The sequence below is a fragment of the Folsomia candida genome, unplaced genomic scaffold, assembly GCF_002217175.1.
Source record: "Folsomia candida strain VU population unplaced genomic scaffold, ASM221717v1 Fcan01_Sc001, whole genome shotgun sequence".
In the NCBI taxonomy this organism is placed as follows: Eukaryota; Metazoa; Arthropoda; class Collembola; order Entomobryomorpha; family Isotomidae; genus Folsomia; species Folsomia candida.
In genome coordinates this window covers 21,871,284-21,893,726 of record NW_019091193.1, presented here as the reverse complement: position 1 = coordinate 21,893,726, position 22,443 = coordinate 21,871,284, and the positions used below count along the sequence as shown (strand labels likewise).

The window sequence follows — 22,443 nt, the reverse complement described above, 5'->3', positions numbered from 1 at the left end:
CATTGATTTGATCGGATTAATGGTTGTCATATTATGAATAAATACATACTTATTATTTCTATTTCTCGAGCGACGCAGTATACAAATAAATATCGACTAATGCACAAATCATTAGTCCATCCATACAAATGTATTTTACGCAGTAGATCGATAAATATGCACAATAAGAGATTAACAAACAGTTGACAGTTGTGTATCTCCCGACATTTTACGCCAAGTCAAACCAAGGAGTACTGTATAAGTATGCAAATGCTACTTAAGAGACTAAATAAATAATGTAAATATGGACCATCAACACCAAGGCCTTTTTGTGAGATTGAATTTTATGAAGCTGGATTTGTCAATGGAATTGAAAATATTGGTCTGGAAATCACATTTATACAAATATTTAAGTATGGCCTAAGGTTATTTGTATGCAGAAAGTATTGGATGGATATGGATAGTTAACTCAGCTACCTGTAATAGGATACGGATCGACAAATGATGGCATTTTAATGCATATTACAATACTTTGTCCAACCACCGAACAGAATTAAATTACCCGTGAAATGGCATACATGTATGTGTATATTTCTCATAATTCTTACGTGATATTACATGACTATATATGTAGATAGGCTTCGATATTATAAAATCAAATTATAATTCTTGCATTAGTTATTATGTTAGAAAAATAACTGTAATAAAAAATAGTTTTCCTGTGCCGCTAATTAGTTAATATACTTGTAGTACTTACATGTGATGGAAATTAACTGTACAATATTTGTACAATCTTATTAATTTATGACAACACGGGAAAAATGTTGTACAATTCCATAACATATCGTCTACGTTCTGATATTATAAACCTCATGTAAACTTTTCCTTTTGATTGAGATTTGTCAATCATGGATTGATTGAGTGGTTGTGATTTTGATGGTCATATGTATCTATGTACGTAGCTAATTGGTTCAGTAAATGTTGAATGTTATGAAAACTGAGAACCGATGATGCAATCTAGTCTAGTTAGAATTTCCATGTTGCAACCAGAGTGATGACCTCTTGTGACCCTTCTCGTGATTCGTGGACGTTGGGGGTGTGATCTTTATTGTGCTGAACAACGCATAAATCATTTCTGCCAAATATACATCCGAAGTATGATAGAAAGATATTGTAATTATTTATAACCTAACCATAGACAATTAACACCATCGTATTTCATTTGAAGCCCGTTATTCTCAGCAACCAGTATATACATACTTTTCTGTAATTTTAAATGATTTTAAATTAATAAACTTTACAACTGGACATATATTTTGTGTTATTTGAATTTTCCAAAACTCAAACCAGCCAAAATGGCTTAATGACCTTCAAGCATAGATAAATAACTAAGGAGTTCACATTATGAACTTCACAATGAATTAGTAATATCCTAAACACGTGTAAGCATACATACACAAATCGAATTAAGCAAAAAGCTTTTAACATATTTAAGTAGACCACTCATGACTTTTGTTGATGCTATTGTAATATTATCAATATGCTATGTTGTATTTCGAGTCCGAAGGGTTGACGCATGGGAAAGTGCAATAAATTATTAGGATCATTAGAATAAAGTCAATCTAAGAGTCGGAGAACTAGCCACTCAATTAATTTTCAGTTAAAATAATCACAATAATCATGATACAGAATTTGCGTGGTGCTGTTTTACGAGTGGTGGCATATGTGAGTTGTTAAATAAATGAATCAGCATTAATTCTGCTAATTTTTACACGGTTTCATATCACAAGTTTTGATTTATAAAGGAATCTGAAGGAATCACAGGCCATGTCGACTCCGAGACAATGACCATGATGGGAAATCAAGCAGCAGAAAAAACCTTAAGGGATTTGCAATACATACTAAACTTCAGGTTGGTTGATTCAATATTTTTATAACCAATAAGAACCCAAGTTAAATAATTATTTATTGAGAATAAGATCACTAATTATGCATTGTGTTAACTAGAATCATACTACGGCGATGGGCAGAAAACGAAACAAATGTCATGCAAGCAGGATATTTTGAATCTGGCATAGCTCGTGAATTATCAAACGACCGAGCTGACATAGGAGTTGGCTATTTTTTTGTGACACTGTCGAGGCTGAATATTTCTTCACCACTGATTCCCATGATCTCAGAAACGTATGAAATTGTTCAAGATATCATTTGTTGCTGATTCATTGGACTAAAATTCGGCCAATTGAAACTTTCAGAGTGCACGCTTACTTTGTTCCCTTGTCGTCCGAAAATCTACACCCAAATGTTTTTTTTACAACTTTTGGAATCGATTTGCTAGTCGTCTTTTTCTCGGTTATGTTCCTAATTTCATTATTTTCAGTAATTTCACTCAAATACAAGAACCTTAGTCGAAAATCTATTGATTATTTCGATACAATTGTGATAGTTTCATCGCTTGTTGGTCAACAAGGTAAACTAAATCCCGGTCATTCATCCATAAATGTCGAAAATAATCAATACTCATGAAACATTTTATACATAGGTTATTTCATGAAAAAATTTGAACTGTCTCCTGCTTACAAGTTTCTAGTTTTCTCTGGAGAACTAATTTCTGCTCTTATGTTTTCTGCTTATACTGCGAATTTGCTACTGGCTATGACCACGAAGATTAGTCTGATAAAATCCCTTGACGATCTTATCGACTACAAGTTTGATTTTCACGGAAAACCTGGAATATACGATATGATTCATGACGTGGAGGTACATACGTAGGCAATTTTTAACCAAATTTTACATTAAAATCTAACTCACTCACTTGTCAAACTTTCTCTTATGGTTGGTCAGAAACCCATACCTTTCCTTCTTGGGGAAACAACAGAAGAATCCGTCTCATCCATATTCGAGGGTCGAAGTGCATACATTGGCGTTCCTCCAACATCAGTAAATGGAAAACATTTACTTTGGGAATTACAGAAACATTTCAATTCGACTTACGTGGACGGAAAAATTTGTGAATCATTAGAGTCAGTTTGTTTGCAGAATGCAAACGTGTTCGTGGCCAGTTCCTTCTACACTAAAAAAAATTCCCATTTACGTGATCATCTTAATCAAGGGCAAGTAAATTCTTTGATGACTGTAGGAATTTATAACCAAAAATTTTGACTTCTTTTTCCTTTAGGATTCTCAAGATTCACGAAACTGGCCTAATGAAGAGGTATTTTAGATATGCAGGTCGAGAACAATTAGAGTGCAGGAAAAAATTACCACTTCAGCATCTCAACATACGCGACATGGGATCCGCTTTCATAATCACAATTATCGTGGACATAGTTGCTTGTTTTGTTTTTATTTTAGAAATAACCGTTAACTATGTTCATCAAGTACCGCGTTAATGTCAATAATAAGCTGGTTATAATAATTAGATTTAGCAAATTAAAAATCAATAAGTATTTATTCTACATATTTATTAAAACATTACAGAAGCATCAACACCAAGTGACTATTGGCCCCTAAATTTAAAATCCAGGAGTCATAATTCCAACGGTATCGACTGACTACTCTTATCAAGTCCTGAATTTTGGAACATTCCCCGATGGGGATATTTGTTACAATTAAATACGATGTCTATGAGCTAATTGATAGGCAGTTTTCCTAGAGCCTTTCCACCTATCCGATAGACGATTGATTATCACTCTGATAAATTCCTATCTGTCTGTCAATGTCAGGCAGCACAATGAGAATTTATAAACCTGGATTACTTTCATAGAACTATGAAACAAACTACTGTTATTTAGTATGGGTTTCTATATGAGTATATGTATGTATACCAATTATTCGCTGTTGGTTCGGGAGTGCATTTAAATATTCGTTAAAATCACTGCAATTCTAATTATTAGTTAAATATACTCGAAATAAATATTTATTCTCACAATTGTCAATTTACATTATTCTAATTAAGCACGTTTATGCATGGTGTTGAAAGGTATTTTCTTTCATAATACGCAAAACGATGGAATTGGATTTTAGCCGTTAATACATATTATCAAAATAGTGCTTACGTTATTGCATAGAATAGGGTCAGAGACACATATTCATTTAACGCACAGATGTATTAAGAAATTATAATAAAATTAATAAAACAAAAATACGAATGGTGGTGCACTGCAATAGTTAGGATATTAGTCCATGTCATACATATTTAGGCTTATTAATGCACTAGTAAATTATTTTTATTACAATACTGAACGCTGGATTAGGCCAATAATTTCATATACAACTTAGTCATGACGTGACTATAAATAATTCGTTTGCATGCTTGAGATATCTTAGTCGGCATTCATTCTGAACCCTTCAACAATAAGCAATTATTTTGAGGTCTCCAGTGATCATGGGTGTCAGTTATTTGCGATGGCTAATCATCTCAATTTTGGGATTTGTGGTAATGAACAATTAAACTGAAATTTAATAATTTAAAACAATCGTGAGAAAAAGTACTACTTTTTGTTTGGTATTTATTTTTACATATTTGACAGCATATTTGCGGTGCCCTTCCAGTTGCCCCAGATGCCCAGGCATCCATTGGGCGTCAAGACGTTGGTGATGGCGTGGAGGGTGTAGGAGAATTAGTGGAGGTCGGAGAACAAGTGGGAACTATCGTGAACGGAGTTGTCTCTTCAAATGTTGGGTTAGGTTAATTTATATTTAACTGTATGCATATATATAATATTTATAGTATGTATATGTATATATTTCAGGGATATATTTAAGGGAACGTTACCTTTTATTGAGGATTCAGATGTTCAGACAGGAGGTAAACAATACTATCTTTTTTAATGACTAACGGGAAAATGGGTAATTACATATGTAATTAACGAATGGCAGAGAGAAAGGTTTATGAGCTACACACATTTATTATGGCGTAAATTACATATTTAATAAGGTCACCTTATTAAATATAAGTCAGACCTGGTACGAACAGGACACGGTTGGAAACGAAGCTGGGAAAGGCGCATAGGCCCTATGCGCCTTTCCCAGCTTCGTTTGCTTGTCAAAGTTATGTATAATTATTTCATTGCGTCTTCTGTAAAGTTCTGTATCATGTACATATATTTAAACTAACAAGTAGAATTGTTTCTCCCTGACACCCAGTTGGAACAATTTTCGACTCGTTGACAAAACCCTTAAACATGTTATGGGCAGCAGGAAATAAACAGGCTCTCAAATATTTTGGTATCACGGAAGCTACAACGAGAAACCCATTGCTAGCGAATACTGCCAACAATAGTACGGCGGTCATTCCAGCTGCAGGAACGGTCATAGCTACGACGGCTGCACCAGTTCAATCGGTCGTTGCTACTACGGAAGAGGCAGATTCACCAGACGATGGCGACGGAGAAGAGAGCAAAATTAGAAATTTACAAAAATTAGCGCAATGAAGTTTGAAATATAGAGCTCAAAATCAGTTATTCAATTTAATCAACTTGTATTCTTTAATCATAAAATAAATATGTTCATCTCGTGCCTTAAATAACTGCTCAAGTGTAAACACATACTTAGAATTTATTTATACATTGTGGCTATTATTCATTATGTCGTTTAGTTATGCTAGAAAAATATTTTTCATAGGCTCTGTCTAACTCGTCAAGGTACGAAAAATCATGCCGAACAGTTGGTTCCGGTCCATTTTGAAATTGCTCAGGTTCACTCCTTCTTTGAAATGGTGGCCCTCTATTGTAATCATACCCCCGATGATCTCTATTGTAGGGAGTCGGTGGAAGTTCACTAGGATATGGATAATTATTGCTATATTCGAAACGGCCATCTCTATGATGAGCGTGTGACCCTGAATAAGGTTCCGAAATACCACGACCCCTCCCTCGGAAGTGCATTCCTCTGCCACGACCTTGTCCACGATAAGCGGATACAGGGACATAATTAGATGGCACTTTAACAACTGAACCTCCATGACTCTTTGCTTTCAACTCCCAATCCCCAAGATACCGGTTGTCGAAATGCGGACCAGAATTAGTAACTTTCTTCTCTGAATCTACGAAAAACAGATATAGTAAGGAATTTCCCTGCTAAATTTAAATTTTGTATTTTTAATGGCATACCATCAATCTGATTCTCTTTTGCAGGTTCTCCAGACTGAGGTGGTGGTGTAGTATTATGATCATCTTTGTCATCTTCTTCGTGAACTTTGACGACACTCTGCATTTTACGGACTTTAGGCGGCTTTGATTGTTTATTTGCCTGCAGTATTTCTTGCTCCTCCTTTGTATTCTTTTGTATGACAAGTTTTTCCAGCCTTTTCATTTCTTGCTTCGTCTTTTCCTTAAGGACGCGTTTCTTCTCAGCAGTGGTTACTATATTCGTCTAGAAGGAAAGATTTTATACTTAATGTGCATAAATAGATAATATTTAGTTTAATTATGTTATTTTATGAATACTTTAATGGTTTCAAATAAATAGTCCATCAATCGTATTGCTTCCAGTTTCCGTCTAGCTATTAAATACTTTCGCTCTTCCATTGCTATTTTATATTCAATTTTTGCAAGATTTTTCTCAGTCTCTTTCTTTTCTCGTTCATTTTGCTTCTGTTCCTTAACTTCAGCTTCAAATCTACAGAAAGCACAAAGAAGGATAAACCATAAACTATTTAGTTTACTGTTTTTACGTTTCAAATTATTTAAACTAACTTTGACAATTTTTCTGCTGTCTTTTTTACATTGTCCTTCTCTGATAAGCGATTTCTCTCTGCCTTACGCTTTCGTATGGACTCATCACTCAGATGCTTAGATTTATCAAAGTCAACCTGAACAAGTTCAATAAAATAATGTGAATTTAAAAATTAGAATTTTGGATGCCTGGATAATGAATCATACAGACTCGCATATTTTTAATTTATGTAATATGTATGTATAGCTCCTCACCTTGATATTAGCAACATAGTATTTTCCAATTGGACTCTCCTGATAAAATAACGAACATCCCCTTAGAGCATCCATCGCCTTCACAAAGCTCATGTAATCCTATGAAAAAACGGGGAAATAATTAACTGGTGATGATGGTCGGGAAAAGTAACAAACAGGCATTGTTAAAACACACGATAGTTTGAGAAAACTGACCTTGTACTGGACATATGCTTCAAAGACATTGTCGTTGCTGAACGTAAACGTATTTATTCCCCTCACTGCCGTACTTATTTGTGACCTATACTTATCACAGACGGGAATATCCACGCACCTAACTTCCCCAAAAACGGACCACAGCCTCCTAAAGAACTTTTCCGATGGCATCGGTTTATCATTATCTTGGGATGTGGGACGCCCCCCTTCGCAAAACCTGATAAATAAGTGAGGTTGGTGATTTCAAGTAACACTTCGGAAAATAACATATATTTAGACATATAACCATTTGGAAGGTAGATTCTGGAAATGAATTGTATCCGGTCTTTCTCCAGCCTTCATTTCGTTCATATTTTTGGCATCCCTAAAGTACGAATCCCAATCATACTTTGACGGAAATATTAACTTAGATTCTGCACAACGGATTTTTAACGCCTCCTTGAATCCTGTAACCTTCATAGTTTTGCCTATCGATTGAATATAAATATGACTTGTATTTTGAACTATTGAACGCGTTAATCCTTTTTGCATAATGACGTTAATCTTACCATCCAGCCTAGTAATAATTTTTTTCAAAATTTCTCTACTTTCCAGATCTCCTAAAACATTTTAAAGGCAACCATTGCTCATAAGTTAAACTTGTGTAATGATAAAAGTAATGGTGCCCATTATGAGGGGACGATACAAATATTTCTCCTTGCCTTCAAATCGTATGAATTCCAGTGTGTTCTTGACCACACGTAGAAAGATGAAATTTTCTGGGGAAACGAGGCTCTTAATCCGTTCCATGATGTCCCAACTTGAAATGGATTTTCCCCCAGTGGTCAGAGACTGTTTTAACTCTGGATAGTGGACAGAAACGTTTAGACGAGCGATGGGTTTGAGATGTAAACCCCGTGATGGGTACAAAGGACTCAACTCGGAGTTATCCTGACAGGGATGAATTTGACTCATGTTGAACTGCAACCATCACCAAAAAATATGACCGTTTAAACCAGTTGATTTCTATTTTATTAGTTTGCATAATTATGTAGTACATAATACAACTTACCTTAAAATTGTTCCAGATTATAACAAAATAATCTTAAAATATCATTCGAAGTTCATCCTTAAACGTTTGCCACAGTTAAATGGAGCATCTATGAATGTCCAATCCCCAAGTTTTGTCACTAATTAAAAGAACTTTATTCTAAGACTAATCGTAAAAGAACTAAGGACACTAAAGGATCAGCAAAGTGTGATTGTTTATTGAAGAGAACATAACAACTTGCCGGGGTTTCTACCTACCTCATACTCTGAATCGGGACCACTCAAGTTGAGACATTTCGAGATACATAGAAGACTGGTAAATTATATTTACATGACAAATTACTGTATTGATGAATGACAATTTATTTCGAACGTGACATTTTTATTTAATCAATTTACAATTAATCCACTTTAGAATTAATAAGATGTACGACGTTTATAAGGTGAAACACCTCAGAAAACATGACATTCCTTGGTTGCAGACGTGGAGGCAAATTGAGATTTGTGAGATTTATTTTAGCTCTTCAATTGTCAACGAGCGTGTATAACTATACATATAATAAACCTACATAATTACTTAAATTATATGGATGAATACGTAGAACCAACTGCAATTTTAGTATTCCGTTTAATCATGAAGCATTTGAATCTGGGTATATCGAACAAAATGCAAGACAAACGGTAGGTACCTATTTACATGATTTACATAGACTTGAAAATCTTTCTCTGTTAAGTAAATTACTTGCTACTTCCCACACCCCAACTATTAGAATTTGATTTATAAAAATATTGCTCATATTGCTTATTTCCAAAACTAGGCTATATTTATATATCTATACTTCCTAATAACAGCTTGTTTGAGCAGTCATTCATTTGTTGTGGAACTATGAGAACATTTTGAATTTGCAGGAGTGATACTACACAATTTTATTCCAGGCCGTGCTATTTTCGGAACAGTAATGAATTGAAGGATAGGCTTCTCTGCAAAATGGCAAACTCCTTAATAAAATAAACTATCGATCACATATCGATTGATTGATTGGGCTCAACTCCATTAAACAAAATAGCACTACTAGAATTCATGACAAAGAAATGGAGAGAAAGGCATGTGACCAAACGTGCAGGTAGAAATACGTATGGTCTGACTCGCATTTTGTGAACAAGCCAACTACGAAGAGGTTTTGTGTAGAGTGCTGATTTCAGAGAAAGGCAACATCGACGTCATCAGTTATCCAGCGATGCTAGCATTGCAGGGACAGTGAAACTATCAATCTCGTGTCAAATTAACACCGCTCCTAACAGTTTCAACAGATTAAAAATCTTTTTCTCGTCTAATTCGTTTCCATTTTTTGGCATTTATTTAACTGATTGAAAAGCGTGGTCATGAATCATTCCACCGGAAACACCGGAAAGCCAATGATGGGGGTCCAAGCAATAATCCAACAAAACACAGCCCATGCTAATAATGGAGCCAACATGATCAACAATAATTTATCTCAGAACTTTCCAAACAGGGAATTAATTGCTACGGTAAGATTCAGTAAAAACTGGGTTGTAATTTTGCATGTGCTTTAATTTCATACGGAATACAAGTTGTGATCATCTAAATAAATAAGTACAAGAAAAGAGAGTGTTATAGGCCACGACCACATTTATCTAATTTACCCCTTTTTGGTTATAAACAGAAGAACACACCGTTGTTTGACTACTTTTACTTGTTAAGAAGTAGAGATGAGATCTCACCCTTTCTCCAGTTCCATACTACAAATCTATTTTTAGGAAATAATCCGCATCTCATCTCGAGTTGCACCTCTCCACATACAGCCCACGAGATAAATATAACGCAACTGAACTGCACTGAACTGCACTGATAATCGTATTTTCTTAATGCGTGAAGAAGTTTATTTGTTCTTGTCCCTTGTCTCCACAAGTTCTTTAAAAACTGACAAAGTCAAACCGGTATTATTCGGTGTCGGCTGGCATCGGAAGAATTTATCCTGTGTAGCACGTAACAATGTTTGATCGAAATCTAGGCGAAAGCTCCCTCAACTTGTCAGACTTGTTGATGGAGTATTAAGGGGAATGTACAATTTTAAAGGAAACTAGAAATTATCAAGCTCGAAAAAGATACTATTTTGGTAAATTATTACAGCTCTTGCTGAAGTTATCATACTGTTTCATCACTCGTAATGACTATTTCTAGAAAATAGTTCATTTACTTAGTTAAAATTTGAGATTTCTAATCATGCAACTTGGGCTTCTTATTTGGTCTTCAGAAATCTCCCGTGGTCATTACGACCCCTCCTTCGCCGCTTGTCCCGGTGAAACATCTTCCCTCAGTCTCCTCAACCTCAAGTAGTGCGACAAATGCAGCTCCGACATCAAAAACTACCACTACTGCTCGTACTGCGGAATCAACTCCAACAATTGTGACGACCACCAAAATCTCTGCTGCCCGTTCTGAGGGCTCTTCTGATACACCAAAACCTATCCAAGGCGCACAAGCTGCACCATCTCCAAACGTGTCAAAAGCAGAGGGGCCACCAAGTAAGAGCTCGTCTTCTCCTGGCAATTCATCAGTATTTCAATTCTGTTCGACAACTTCGACTGAAAAACCCACGGGGCTGGACGGTATCTCACACAATGTGGCTTCGGACGCCAAGAAAGTGGCGGTAACCCCTCCCACTGCAGCGGCAGGAACTGCACCCACTAACTTGCCTGGAACTGGAAGTGCTGCATTCCCACCCTCAGCAGGGTCGGGAATTCGAGGAGGAAGAGGAAATAATTCACAAGATATCAACTCAAGTCCATCAGCATCACCAGCGAACAAGGCAACACGTAATTGTCATGCATATTTTCATAGATTTTAGTCTGTACATATTAATTTTATCTGGTCTGTCATGATCTAGGCTACAACTAACATCCTTCATTTCCACATACATGATAACAACTGCCCCATCCAAATGAATTATTATTTTTTTCTTTTGCACTTTTATTCTATTCAACAAGTTGGTTAAATTTTATTTCCAGCAGCGATTAGTGATTTAAAGTTTTTCTTTCATAATGCAAATACATTCGGAATTATAGGATGGTGTATTAATAGTAGTATGCATACATATGTAATTCACTACTGGAATTTTTCATGTAGAATCTCACAGCAGTGGATTAAAATCGGAGAAAGCCCAGCCGCCTATCCCCATAACTACAAGTACTGTGTCGTCCACCTCCGCAACCGGTTTTGGAGCTAGTGCTAATTTGCAAACGAGTGGATCTGCTAATAACAATCAGATAAGCTGCTCATCATCCGTGACCGGAACAGCCGGAACTCGACCTGGTGGTTCTGGAAGTAGTGTAACTGCCCAGACTATTGGAAACCTCTCAAAGGCAAATTCAGCTTCAGCAGGTGTGGTAACACCCACGCCAGTAGTACTGCCCAGCAGTAAGTACAAAAATAACAAAAGTAAAAAATAGTAAGCATTTTGGAATGATTACACTGATTATATACAAGTTATCACGTGTAAATTAGTGTTGTAATAATTACAGCCCAACCTTTCTATAAAATAACCGTTTTCACTTAATTATATATAATTATCAAGTCGGTACTACATATTTGTAGATTTTAAGAACATGGATTTTCAACAAAATGGAGCAAAAAAGGAGACAGGAGAGGATGCAAATTCGAACAACTCCACGCTGATTCCAGCCAAGGGATGCAGTTCTGCAGAATCAAATGGAAATTGCAGTGCCAGTTCTGACTTGGAGAGCGAATCTCCTCGCTCGAGACCTACGACTGCAATTTCCGGTGATGGTAAGCCGGCGCCGGATCGTATCTCTTTTGGGGACGAAGTTGGTGACGATGTGAGACTCGTTGTGACACTGCTTGAGAATTCAGGGCTATGTGGTCCGTTGGCAACATCAAATTCAAGCCGCCCAGGAACCGCAGGAAGTGATACTGTCCCACCCGCAAGGCCAAGTACGGCCGAGAAGCCATTCAATTTGGCTACGATGCAAGATGTGATGAAAGAGGAAAAGGAAAGTGAGTGATTGATATTTCATTTATCTTCTCCACCATTTCTCGTGTTGAAAAGCTTGCAACAATGAATATAGTTTTGATATTTCTGTGTGTTCATATTTTACCTTATTAGATCCAAAACTGATCAAAAGCAGCCCTGTCGCAAAGGTCAAAAATGGCGAAGACGTGAAAGATAGTCCTAAGGCACCAACCACAACAACGAAAACTCGACCTCCAAGTGGAACGGGACGAACTCGCCCCAGTACTGGTAAAAAGAACCCTGATAGTAATTAGTGTGCACAAATTGTAGCTGGATCTGAAATCAATTGGCATGGATGAATGGTAGATATTGCTCCATGAAATACTTGGTTGGTTCATTTTTTAGGAACCAGTAGCGTCGGAGCGTCCCCCAGCAGCCGAACAGAGAAGAAAAACAAGGAAACTCCGAAGAAGGAAGTAACGGGATCGGGGAAATTACCAAGAGAACCGAATTTGTCCCGAATTGGCCGAGTGAGCACTCCTTGTGCTGCGTCAGATGCTACCACACCAACAACATCAACACCACTTGCAGAAAACAACAAGTCTCCAAGAACTCCGAGAAGCACAAGTGGAAGTCGAGACTTGAACACTAGGCCCAAAAGTGCTCTACCTACTTGCGCCACACCAAGAAGTCGGCCCTCCTCCACGTTGTATCAACATACTGCAAGCTCTGCTCAAAAAGGGATCCAGTCCCCTCCTGCTTCAAATTTAAATTCATCTGGGTCTGCTGTGAAGGATACTGCTGCTCCGACTCCCAAGGGCGGTTCAAGTTCAAGGCCGAGACCACGAACTTCTGGAGCTAAGGTTAGGTCCAAATCTACTATATTTAAATTCATAATTGTGTTTACTAATTTCCAGCCAGAAACTTAGAATCAGAGGAAAACATAAGTTAGTTTATCAATAGACCAATATGGGCTAACTTATGACTTTAATGGAGCCTTGCCCTATTATTCATTCATATACTTCAGTATTATCATCATTAGAATGCTAAAGTCGAAAACTTCCATGCGCTCATGTGGGGCATGATTTTCTATTTTTACTTCTTTTGGAAGTCTTTCATAAGGGAAAGCAGCGTCATGTAAATGTACGAGACTTCGAGTTTTAGTGGTTCAGCTGCCATTTCTAAACATTTCTTGTCTTTCAGCATCTGCGTTTTGTCCTGCCTTCTACATACATATACTCGTATGTGTATTTCATTGTCAGGGCTCTGATTTATTTTGTTTCTGGCTATACCATCTCATACGGCAGAAGCTTGTGTGTCAGATTTCTATCAATACTTCCAATTTGACTTATGCATTCGGTATTTGTGGCGACCAAGTGAGGTTATGATGCATGAATCTTTTGGGACATAGATATGATTAATGCAATAAAGGTATGAAATTAAGACTTATTCATACTTTATAATAAAGGAATCATACCTGTAATTGTATTGCAACGGAAATTACTGGAGGCCTACGAAAGACTCGTCCAACAAAAGTTGTCAGGTTTGGTGAAAGCTACATGTCTGTAATCGGAAATATGTAGGATTGGAATCCAATACTTCTCCTCATTTGCCATTCTCTAGGAATGGTTGGAACCAATTAGTCTACGTGGAGTAATGTGGCATGTATAGCATCAGTTTTGGTGGATACATGCATATACACATACTTGAACACACATGTGAAACTTTGAAATTACTCGTACTACAATTTAATTACGTATCACACACGCATCCATCCATTCAAAACCAAAGAAATCAAGCATGCATACTAAATATGTTTTGCGTAGTCCTTGTTTCTTAATCTGCATTTTCTGCCAATTAATTCCGTTTCCGAGAAGAAACGCAGCCGAAATGATGTTGTTGCAAATTGCAACTTGCAATGTAGTCGAGAAATCGTACTTTTCTACATACAGTGCAAAAAAGAGGAAAGAATAGAACGCACTTTGGTTATACATATCAAGCCTTGAGCAGGAGTATATGTACATACATACCTATGTACATATGTATGTACTGTAGTGTGGCGTTATCGATCTTTAACAAAATTCTGGTAATAAAATGCTTGTTTGTTTTTTGCTAGTTTACTACGGATAAATCTGAACAGTGATTAGTAGTGCACGTATTTAGTTGACTATTTAATAACATTTATTCCTGTATTTGTTGTACCTGACATATGCACTATGTCAAAATTGACCATTCAAATTCATTCATATCAACTGCCTACGTACGTATGTGTATCCACATGCATAAATGCATATTTACTACCGTTTTATCTTACTCCTGGTACATAAAGTCAACATGTTACATATTAATTGGATATAAAATGGAATAACTGAATGAATTGATTTAAATGCACCCTGAATACGAGCGCAAAGACTAACACGGTTTGAATTGAGGATATCTTTAAATCAGATATTAGAAGTTAGGACAAACTGTAGTTAAATAATTAAGCTATCTGATTATGATAAAGCAAATCTTCTCACGGTCAAAATATATATTCATCTCGTGATTAATGTTCATTACTTAGTAATAATAGGACGCGTATTTATCAGATTTTATTTAGGAAGGGTTGAACTAATTGTGTGGCTTCAACACATTTAACAGTTACATTAGTAGTTGACATTGAAGAGCTTTCTCCTAGACTTTCTCTAACCATCAAAAGGTGGTCTTGTGGAGTGGGACAGACGAGCTACGGTAGGATCTAGAATTAGATCACGTGTGCACAGGTGGATGACTCATCCCCCTCCTTTCACGCGGAGAGAAAGCTTTCCCTTCCTGCCCGGTTGGCAAGCACGACTTTCACTTTTATTTTTCATCTCAGCCTCTCCATTTGCCGAGTAGAATTGCCGTTGTCCGTTGCGAGAGAGGATTTGAAGTGGTGGCTGGAATAGAGAACGGCGTTAATGGTGGTGACTAACCCCAATGTAGAGAAAGTCTGAATAGAGATAAACCGTGCCATAAGATTTCCTTTGAGGAAGAGATGAGTCATTTCAACCTCCACCACTTTGATTCTCTAAAAGATGTATCTAAGATCTAAATTTTATGTTCTCAGTATGACATCATAGTCACAAAATTAACGTTATATTGCACGGCAATTTTTTATACGTGGAGCATATTGCAGATTAAAGATAAAGTGTAAAGATTTATTTCCATGTCTGCCTATTAAGCTACCCCATACTCTGTGATTTAGTGGAGATTATCCCATCTCACAATATCCTAAAATCCCATTGGGTGGGATAATCACCGTGAAATCATAGAGCTTGGCTGGATGCAGCTTTATTAGTCATGAAGCAATAGCAAGCTTGAAAATGATGTCACCATAAAATAATTGACGTCATTGTTCTGTTAATTCGTCAATTTTGGAACTCGTTCGACCAGATTGCCATTAATTATGAGCAGATCAGTGACTTCATGGATGTTAGTTTAAAATTTCGTATAAACTAAACCCAAAAGTGTAAAATAAAATAACTCTTCCCGTGGGTCCGATATTGGGTCATCGACTTTGAGGCTTCACAGTTCCCACGACTGTTGATTGCACGACGAATGTTGTCATATATGTAAGTATGTGTAGAATCTGTTCTCTGTTCATGAGGAGAATACCAAACAAATCAGAACGCACTATTACTACACATGTATAAGGCGTTAAATGTGATCCTTAGATTGGCTGATATCCTTATTATTAGTATGCAAAGTCTCCAAAGTGTTATAATTAATTGAAATTATATTAATCTTAACAAAAAGAAAGTAGGGTTTACATAAGAGGCCCTTCGCTTTCGTTAGTATTTTCCAGAGTGGGTAACATGAAAAGAGGTTCTTGCGAATAAGATTTAATAAGCTACATACATAATAAGCGACCAGAGTTGCGTGCAGAATAGCACAGAATAAAGGGAACAAGTGAGTTTACTTTCTCTCAAACGTCGACAGAAAATCGACCAGGTTTGGCACATCGACATAGCAGAGAAAGTAAAGCACTCGACTGTGTCCGGAATAGAAATAGCAAACATTGTTTTCATTAGTATTTTATGCTTTTATTGTCCGTCCTCACCGCACAACTCGACCTTTTCTTTCGTAGGTGAATGGGCTTTCCAGTTGCGTTCAACCTCTTTCGAGTTTTAGCAGTTTTAAATGTACATACGTACGTATAACAACGTGGCTTAAATAGTCTGAAAGCGGATGAGCTTGTTGCCGATTCCCAGAGAATGGAGAAAGTTTAGTAAAATAATTGCATCGTAAACTTTTATGAATCTGGCCAGATTTGTGAATGAAAAATTAACAAATTACGTACTTTCCCTGTACTCAGTCAGTCGTACAATCTCTCTGGACAGAGTGCAACTGGCGAGATTTGTACAATACATAAAATGATGAATGAATGAACTTGACAAATATTACTATTCTCATTATTGGAGTAGTAAAATAGACTATTAAAAGTATACCGATTATTGCGTTTAATTGCCAATTAATTGCCATTAAGTAGGTGCCGCAAGTGGAGGTTAGACTTCCAGGAAAGTAAAAACGTTCAAGGAATTAATCTTACTCCAAGTCCACGATTATTTTGGTTCTCCGTCCGTGTTTTGTGTTTCATAATAATCTCAACATACTATTATGTATGTGTATGCAATACAATATTTGGAGCTGTTGCATTGTAAATTTGTTTTACAACGATGCATCTTTTGGTACATGAAACGAGAGGCGAGCTTAGGATTTAATGTTTGATTTGTACCCAGAGAAGTGGCCATGATGCTGAATTTATTTACAGAAATTAATGTTTATACTCCTTGCGCTGCATGTCTATTTGTATGTATTTTAGCTGTGTAGTTAAAGTCAACATGTTCTCTCTCGTACGGCAACAAGGACTCGAGTGTTAAGTGACTGCAACATGGAGTTACTTGCAGTTTATAGTTTTCTACTCTGAGTTACATAATCTACGTAACGTGACATTCTGGAATTGGTTTGTCTGACTGAAGTCATCTTCCGCTGTTCCATGGCTAATTGCAAATTGCAATGCCAGTAAATGCGTCATCAGTGCATATAGAGTAAATAAATATGTATGCACTGATGGATAACTAATCGAGTCGTGTAAAACTCGCAATTCTTTCCGATGTACTTGATTCTATTTTGCAAACTGTATGTGTTCTGGACATACTTTTAATTAGAGAATGATGGGTGTCGGATGGATTGTATTGTGAGTTGGTGGGAGTGGATTCTTTACTCCAATATTGCATTAAAGTATGTATGTAAGTAGGATGTGACAAACGTATGAATGGGTTTATAAGGCCTGTGTTAGCAGTTGACACATTTTGACATCAATTGCCAATAATTTTATCTGATTCAGCGGAATGCTGATAAAGCCCAATTGGAACGAAAAGTCGTAATGTACGAAAATGTATGTACCACGACATTCCAGCTAAACGTGTATGATAACGAGAGTCGAGGTTATGTGCAAACTACATATTTACACTTTTATCTTCATTGCATTTAACACCATCGTCGTATACTGGATGCTGGTTTTTAATTCTGTGTGTGATGCTGACTTGTTGGCGTTACTCATTACTATTTTTGTTTTAATTCAATGTCAGTCAGTGGGACCAGCCCGTGGTGTTATTTTATCCCATGCCGTGCTCCGTGCTTTGTAATACTCATTTGACTCCAGGTCGCTGTTTTGCTTCCATCGACCCATCCTTCTTGCACAGCGTCGCGTTACTCGAACAGTTTAATTTCGAAAATCACTAGTTTGGTTTATGCAAATTAGTAACGATTCGACTTCTCGCACGCAGTTATTAGAGTGAGTGGATGAAGGCACCATTTTCACATTTTATACAGCCATAATAATTAAATCCGTGTGTGTGCAGTGTGGCATAGTATTTTATTCTCCAGCATGCGAATTACCTTGTCTAGTTTGAGCATTAACATTTGCTCGAAATTGGCAGTGATTTTCGGGACAAACCAATTGCCAATTAAACTTCTATCTCAATTGATCTCATCCGTACATGCATACACATGTACATAAAATCACATGAATCTATAATATATATCAATGTGTCCATTTTGGTCGACGTGATAAGAGTAATTATAATTAATCGAATCCATACTCGCAGGTGAGAGTTCCGAGTCAGTCTTTGCTCTCATCTTGTTATTTCAGGTCTTTCTATCTTCGAGCATATTCTTGTTCATAAAGCGGTACTTGTTTAATCCGTAACAATCAGAAAAATATTTTTTTTAGTAAACTGTATTGGTTTTCATGTCGAAAAAATCTCAAAATAATTCCAAACTGGATAAATTTAAGGGTTTAGGTGATCTCAAGTTTCGTTGGGTTGATTATTTCAAGGTAATTAACATGCTTGGATAAAATTCATTGCTCATAATCACACTGTGATGCTAGGATTTCCTGAATTTTTCATAACATTTTTATCTCGATGGCATCCAAAGGAAATATTTCGGCCTGAATCACTTGTTACTTTTGACATGTATGAAATCTGAAATTGAAATTGATCCGCATTGGTACTTTCTTTTCTTTTCGGGTGTGTGTGCATATTTGTACTTGTTACGTTGTTAGCTGTTTAAGGTTTTGCTGAGTCTAATCGTATGGACAATTTTATCATACATGTTTACATAATTCCTTCCTCTGGGCACCATAAACAATTTATTTTGTTTTGCAGATGGGCGATTCAACAGCAGGAGCAGCCGGTGACGCTAAGCCAGCTACATTGAACGATCAATTTGCAATTTTCAGCCGTTTTGGTGATACTGCATCGGATGGCAAACATATCACCTTGAGCAATAGCGATAAATGGTAATTAATTCGTAATCTTGAAATAAACAAGCCCAAATGAACCAAGTTCATCCACATCGTGCAAAAATGGGACTTGCCAATAATCTGGACGCAAATGTTCAATAATAATAATGCTAACTCATAAATCATTAAATCTAATTTGATAGGATGAAACAGGCGAAAGTTGTGGATGGAAAGAAAATTACGACTACGGACACTTCAATTTGCTTTAAAAAACTGTTCAAGTAAGTCTTATGAAGCACGAATGCAGCTTCCTCATCATATTTGTCAGGCCCTAGATTCAAGCCTAATAAGAATCATTACATATTTGAAATTCTACAGGACCACCAAGAAAGTACCGATAGAGGACTTCAAAAAGTACATTGAGGAACTCGCAAAGTCCAAGAAGATTGAACCCCAGGAACTACTTGACAAGTTGACCAATTGTGGATCACCAAGTCTTTCAACAGCAACAAAAGCTGCCCATGCAAACGTTGTAGATCGGCTCACGGACAGGTTAGGCAATTAAACAAATGCATTTTTATCTGGAGGCAGAAAACCTAACAACACTTTAACATAACTATAATTTTTGTCCAGCTCGAAATACACCGGGTCGCACAAGGGTGAGTGCACTAATTATAATTGTAAGAATTAATTACTAATTTTACGGTGGCATACACAACTACCTTGTTTCTCTAGAGAGATTTGACGCCAGTGGGAAAGGGAAGGGGATTGAAGGGCGACGAGATGTTGCAGACAGCTCGGGATATGTCGCTTCCTTCAAAACTAAACTGGATTTGAACAAGGATTCTCCAGTGAAAGGTGGGTCACCAAGTCCGACTCCAGTGGCACCCAAGGAATCTTCGCCTGCACCGGCAAAGTAAAGAAATACGAAGAATAACCATCCAAAATTAATTCAACACTAGCTAGAATGCAAATTAATTAGTTCAACGATTATCTAGAAACTAGAAATGTGTAAGATGTATTACATTATAGGCTACAATGTACATATGCATGCCATATATTCAGTCCCTTTGCTAACTATTTGCATATAAAATTAGCTTTGTAAATAACAACTCGCTGATGATGTCATGAAGTTGACTTGAATTTAAAAGTTGATTGAAAAAATAGAATGCAATTAATTATATTATATTTACCACATTTGTTGGAACCAAGTCCTCGACTTTAGAAGTAGTATATTTATATAGCTATTTAAATGTGTGGGTAATATGAATACCAATTACCACTCACCCACCCGTACTACATTATATAATTGAGCCATTTCTCGATTGCTTTTTGGCGTAAATTTACTCATTCTGTTCAGTATTGGATATGTCGATATTCCTTTTTGTTTTACGGATTTAAATTGATTTATGATACGTCTTACTTGATAAATTAAACTCAATATTTTGATGTGTGTAGTATGTAATATTGACCATGCATGGTCTTCGTAAATACTTAGCTTGCGCTAGACCATCACAGAATATGCCTAAGGAGAGTGCCACACATTTTATTATTTGATAATACAAGAAATGTATTTTATTTAGAGTTGGCCGAGTGAGTCAAGTTCCAAATGAATCATGTGCATTCGCTTAAATTAGCTTGTTAATAAGTACACAATCACACAACCGAATCAGTGAAGCAAGAGAGATTTGCCAGAGGAACGCTACATGGAGGTGCCATACTTGTGAACATAATAAATATATCGTTGGGTGCATCTTGTCTTGAATACATTTTTAATTACCTGAAAAAGAGTTCCAAATGTAATTCCTACATGAGCTGTGTGTAGCATGGGAACTTCTTCCATATTTTACTTTACAATCAAACGGTATTATTTCCACTAGATATAAATTAATTCGGAATAGATCTTTTTTTAATTAAGCGTAAAATTGTCATCAAAACCAAGCATTTCATGAAATTTGAGATAATCATTAGTAATACAGATTATTAATAATTAGACAAGTCAAGAAATTGTTACCATTTCAAGCACACAACAAATCAAAATTGAAACTGCGAATTGTTTGCTGAACACTGTTTGCTGCTATTTAAATAACTATTAGAATATGCGCTGCTTTTGTTATGTTATAAGTATGTCTCATACATAATTGTTAGTTTTCCATTTGTAAAATGATTTGCTGATCCGAAATAAATCATAAAGAAAATGTCTACAAAATATCTCAAGTGTAAATTATATGGGTTAAAAATATTGTTAACCCTAATCAGGTCGTATTGTCTTATGTATAGTGTCTGGCTTCCACGCTGAAACCTAGCAATTTTGTAGCATTTATGGAGGAGGAGAAAATGCATGACTTGGGCTCTACAAATGTGCATAAGCACAGCCAGATTTTCATAGTTTGATCGATTTCATACTGAATGTGTTTGTGTCTGTTTGTAAACTGCAAAATTGCAGATTCCATAATATCAAGACTATTTGACACTTTATCACTCTATAGCGCTATCGCTTTGAACAAATAAATAGTCCATAATCGCCTTGGTGTCAAGGAATACTTTAAGTTCGTTTTAAAACAAGGTGCATTTTGACAGAAGTTTCATCAAATATGTATATTGTCATAATATAATAGTGCACAGTTTTCACAAAAGCTTTTGAATTACAATGGAATTTACGTGGTAAGGCTTGACGGGTTCTTATATATTTATTAATTATATAGATTATCAGTATCTCAAACGAGAATACGTAGACTTGTTTTCTGAATATAATTGGAATAATTAGCGACGTTGGAGATGGCCACCTACGATGGATGCGTGGAATGTCCAAGCCTGGAAGCCATTTTGCCCCCATACGAGAAGATATGTTTCAATTCATAGTTTGAAAAACCTCTTGTGCAGAACTGATAGAGCTCAAGCCAGTCTTTTTTCATGTTATTTGTTATTACAGACTTTTACATTTATGTAATTGGAAGTATCATGCGCTACGTGCAAGTGGATCACAGCCACGCCAGAACCCGAGTCGAGGTCCTGCGAACATTTAAACACGGTTTCGATGGGGTAAAATTTTAATATTCGAGCAAATTTTGTGCTGAATCTGCATAGCATCAATATTTTTAAATTTAGGTATCCGCCCTCGAAGGAGATCCCATTAAAGAAGTTTACGCGATTGCAGAGAAAGCAATGAATCCCAAAGTACATGTTTGCAAAATTGAAAAGAAGAAGGACCATTGGCACCACAAGGTTGTGGCCAAATTGACAGGCATACAAGCCACCGAGATCCGTGCAATGAGATTCAACAAGAAAGAGATCATCGTGGTACTCACTGGTTATCCTTCGTTCAGCTTGTCCATTTGGAAGTGGACGACTGAACAAGAACTCATTATGGCGTTGACCAACGAACCGTCCGAATTTTCAGATCTTCTTATTAGGTGAATGAGCATAGTTTATATTGTGTTATTAATTATGACGATGATTGTGATACACCCGCCTGGATCTGTCAAACAAATTGTTTTCATTTATTTTCCTTGCCTACGTGCCAGTCCAATAAACGACTGTCATTGGG

The 22,443-nt window shown here is 36.5% G+C and overlaps 3 protein-coding genes across 6 annotated transcripts; 2 read left to right on the top strand and 1 right to left on the bottom strand.

Annotated features, from left to right (window-relative positions):
- Positions 1-1,539: 1,539 nt before the first annotated feature.
- Positions 1,540-5,501, top strand: LOC110860811. 3 transcript variants are annotated; one of them, XM_022109949.2, is made up of 11 exons: positions 1,540-1,704; positions 1,785-1,891; positions 1,987-2,163; positions 2,235-2,449; positions 2,522-2,739; positions 2,824-3,092; positions 3,158-3,193; positions 3,460-4,417; positions 4,512-4,663; positions 4,734-4,789; positions 5,128-5,501. In XM_022109949.2, the coding sequence occupies exons 1-8, from the start codon at positions 1,660-1,662 to the stop codon at positions 3,476-3,478; spliced, it is 1,086 nt and encodes a 361-aa protein (XP_021965641.1). In that variant the 5' UTR covers positions 1,540-1,659; the 3' UTR covers positions 3,479-4,417; positions 4,512-4,663; positions 4,734-4,789; positions 5,128-5,501. The 3 variants fall into 3 exon arrangements, with proteins under 3 accessions (XP_021965641.1, XP_021965626.1, XP_021965618.1); XM_022109934.2 differs by having other exon boundaries at positions 3,158-3,387; XM_022109926.2 differs by having other exon boundaries at positions 3,158-4,417.
- LOC110863448 (A-kinase anchor protein 17A) lies at positions 5,445-8,368 on the bottom strand. Its single transcript, XM_022112758.2, has 10 exons — positions 8,158-8,368; positions 7,808-8,066; positions 7,655-7,705; positions 7,393-7,573; positions 7,107-7,323; positions 6,912-7,010; positions 6,678-6,793; positions 6,429-6,600; positions 6,093-6,354; positions 5,445-6,025 (listed from the first exon to the last, which is right to left on the bottom strand). Exons 2-10 carry the CDS (start codon positions 8,058-8,060, stop codon positions 5,559-5,561), a joined length of 1,818 nt encoding a protein of 605 aa, XP_021968450.1. The 5' UTR covers positions 8,061-8,066; positions 8,158-8,368; the 3' UTR covers positions 5,445-5,558.
- Positions 8,369-9,402: 1,034 nt separating this feature from the next.
- LOC110863353 (mucin-5AC) lies at positions 9,403-21,105 on the top strand. Of its 2 annotated transcripts, XM_022112635.2 has the most exons (12): positions 9,404-9,665; positions 10,412-10,973; positions 11,284-11,574; positions 11,752-11,943; positions 12,028-12,171; positions 12,281-12,415; positions 12,533-12,990; positions 18,820-18,953; positions 19,100-19,177; positions 19,275-19,448; positions 19,530-19,555; positions 19,632-21,105. In XM_022112635.2, exons 1-12 carry the CDS (start codon positions 9,519-9,521, stop codon positions 19,814-19,816), a joined length of 2,526 nt encoding a protein of 841 aa, XP_021968327.2. In that variant the 5' UTR covers positions 9,404-9,518; the 3' UTR covers positions 19,817-21,105. The 2 variants fall into 2 exon arrangements, with proteins under 2 accessions (XP_035705165.1, XP_021968327.2); XM_035849272.1 differs by having other exon boundaries at positions 9,403-9,665; positions 11,752-12,171.
- Positions 21,106-22,443: the final 1,338 nt, after the last annotated feature.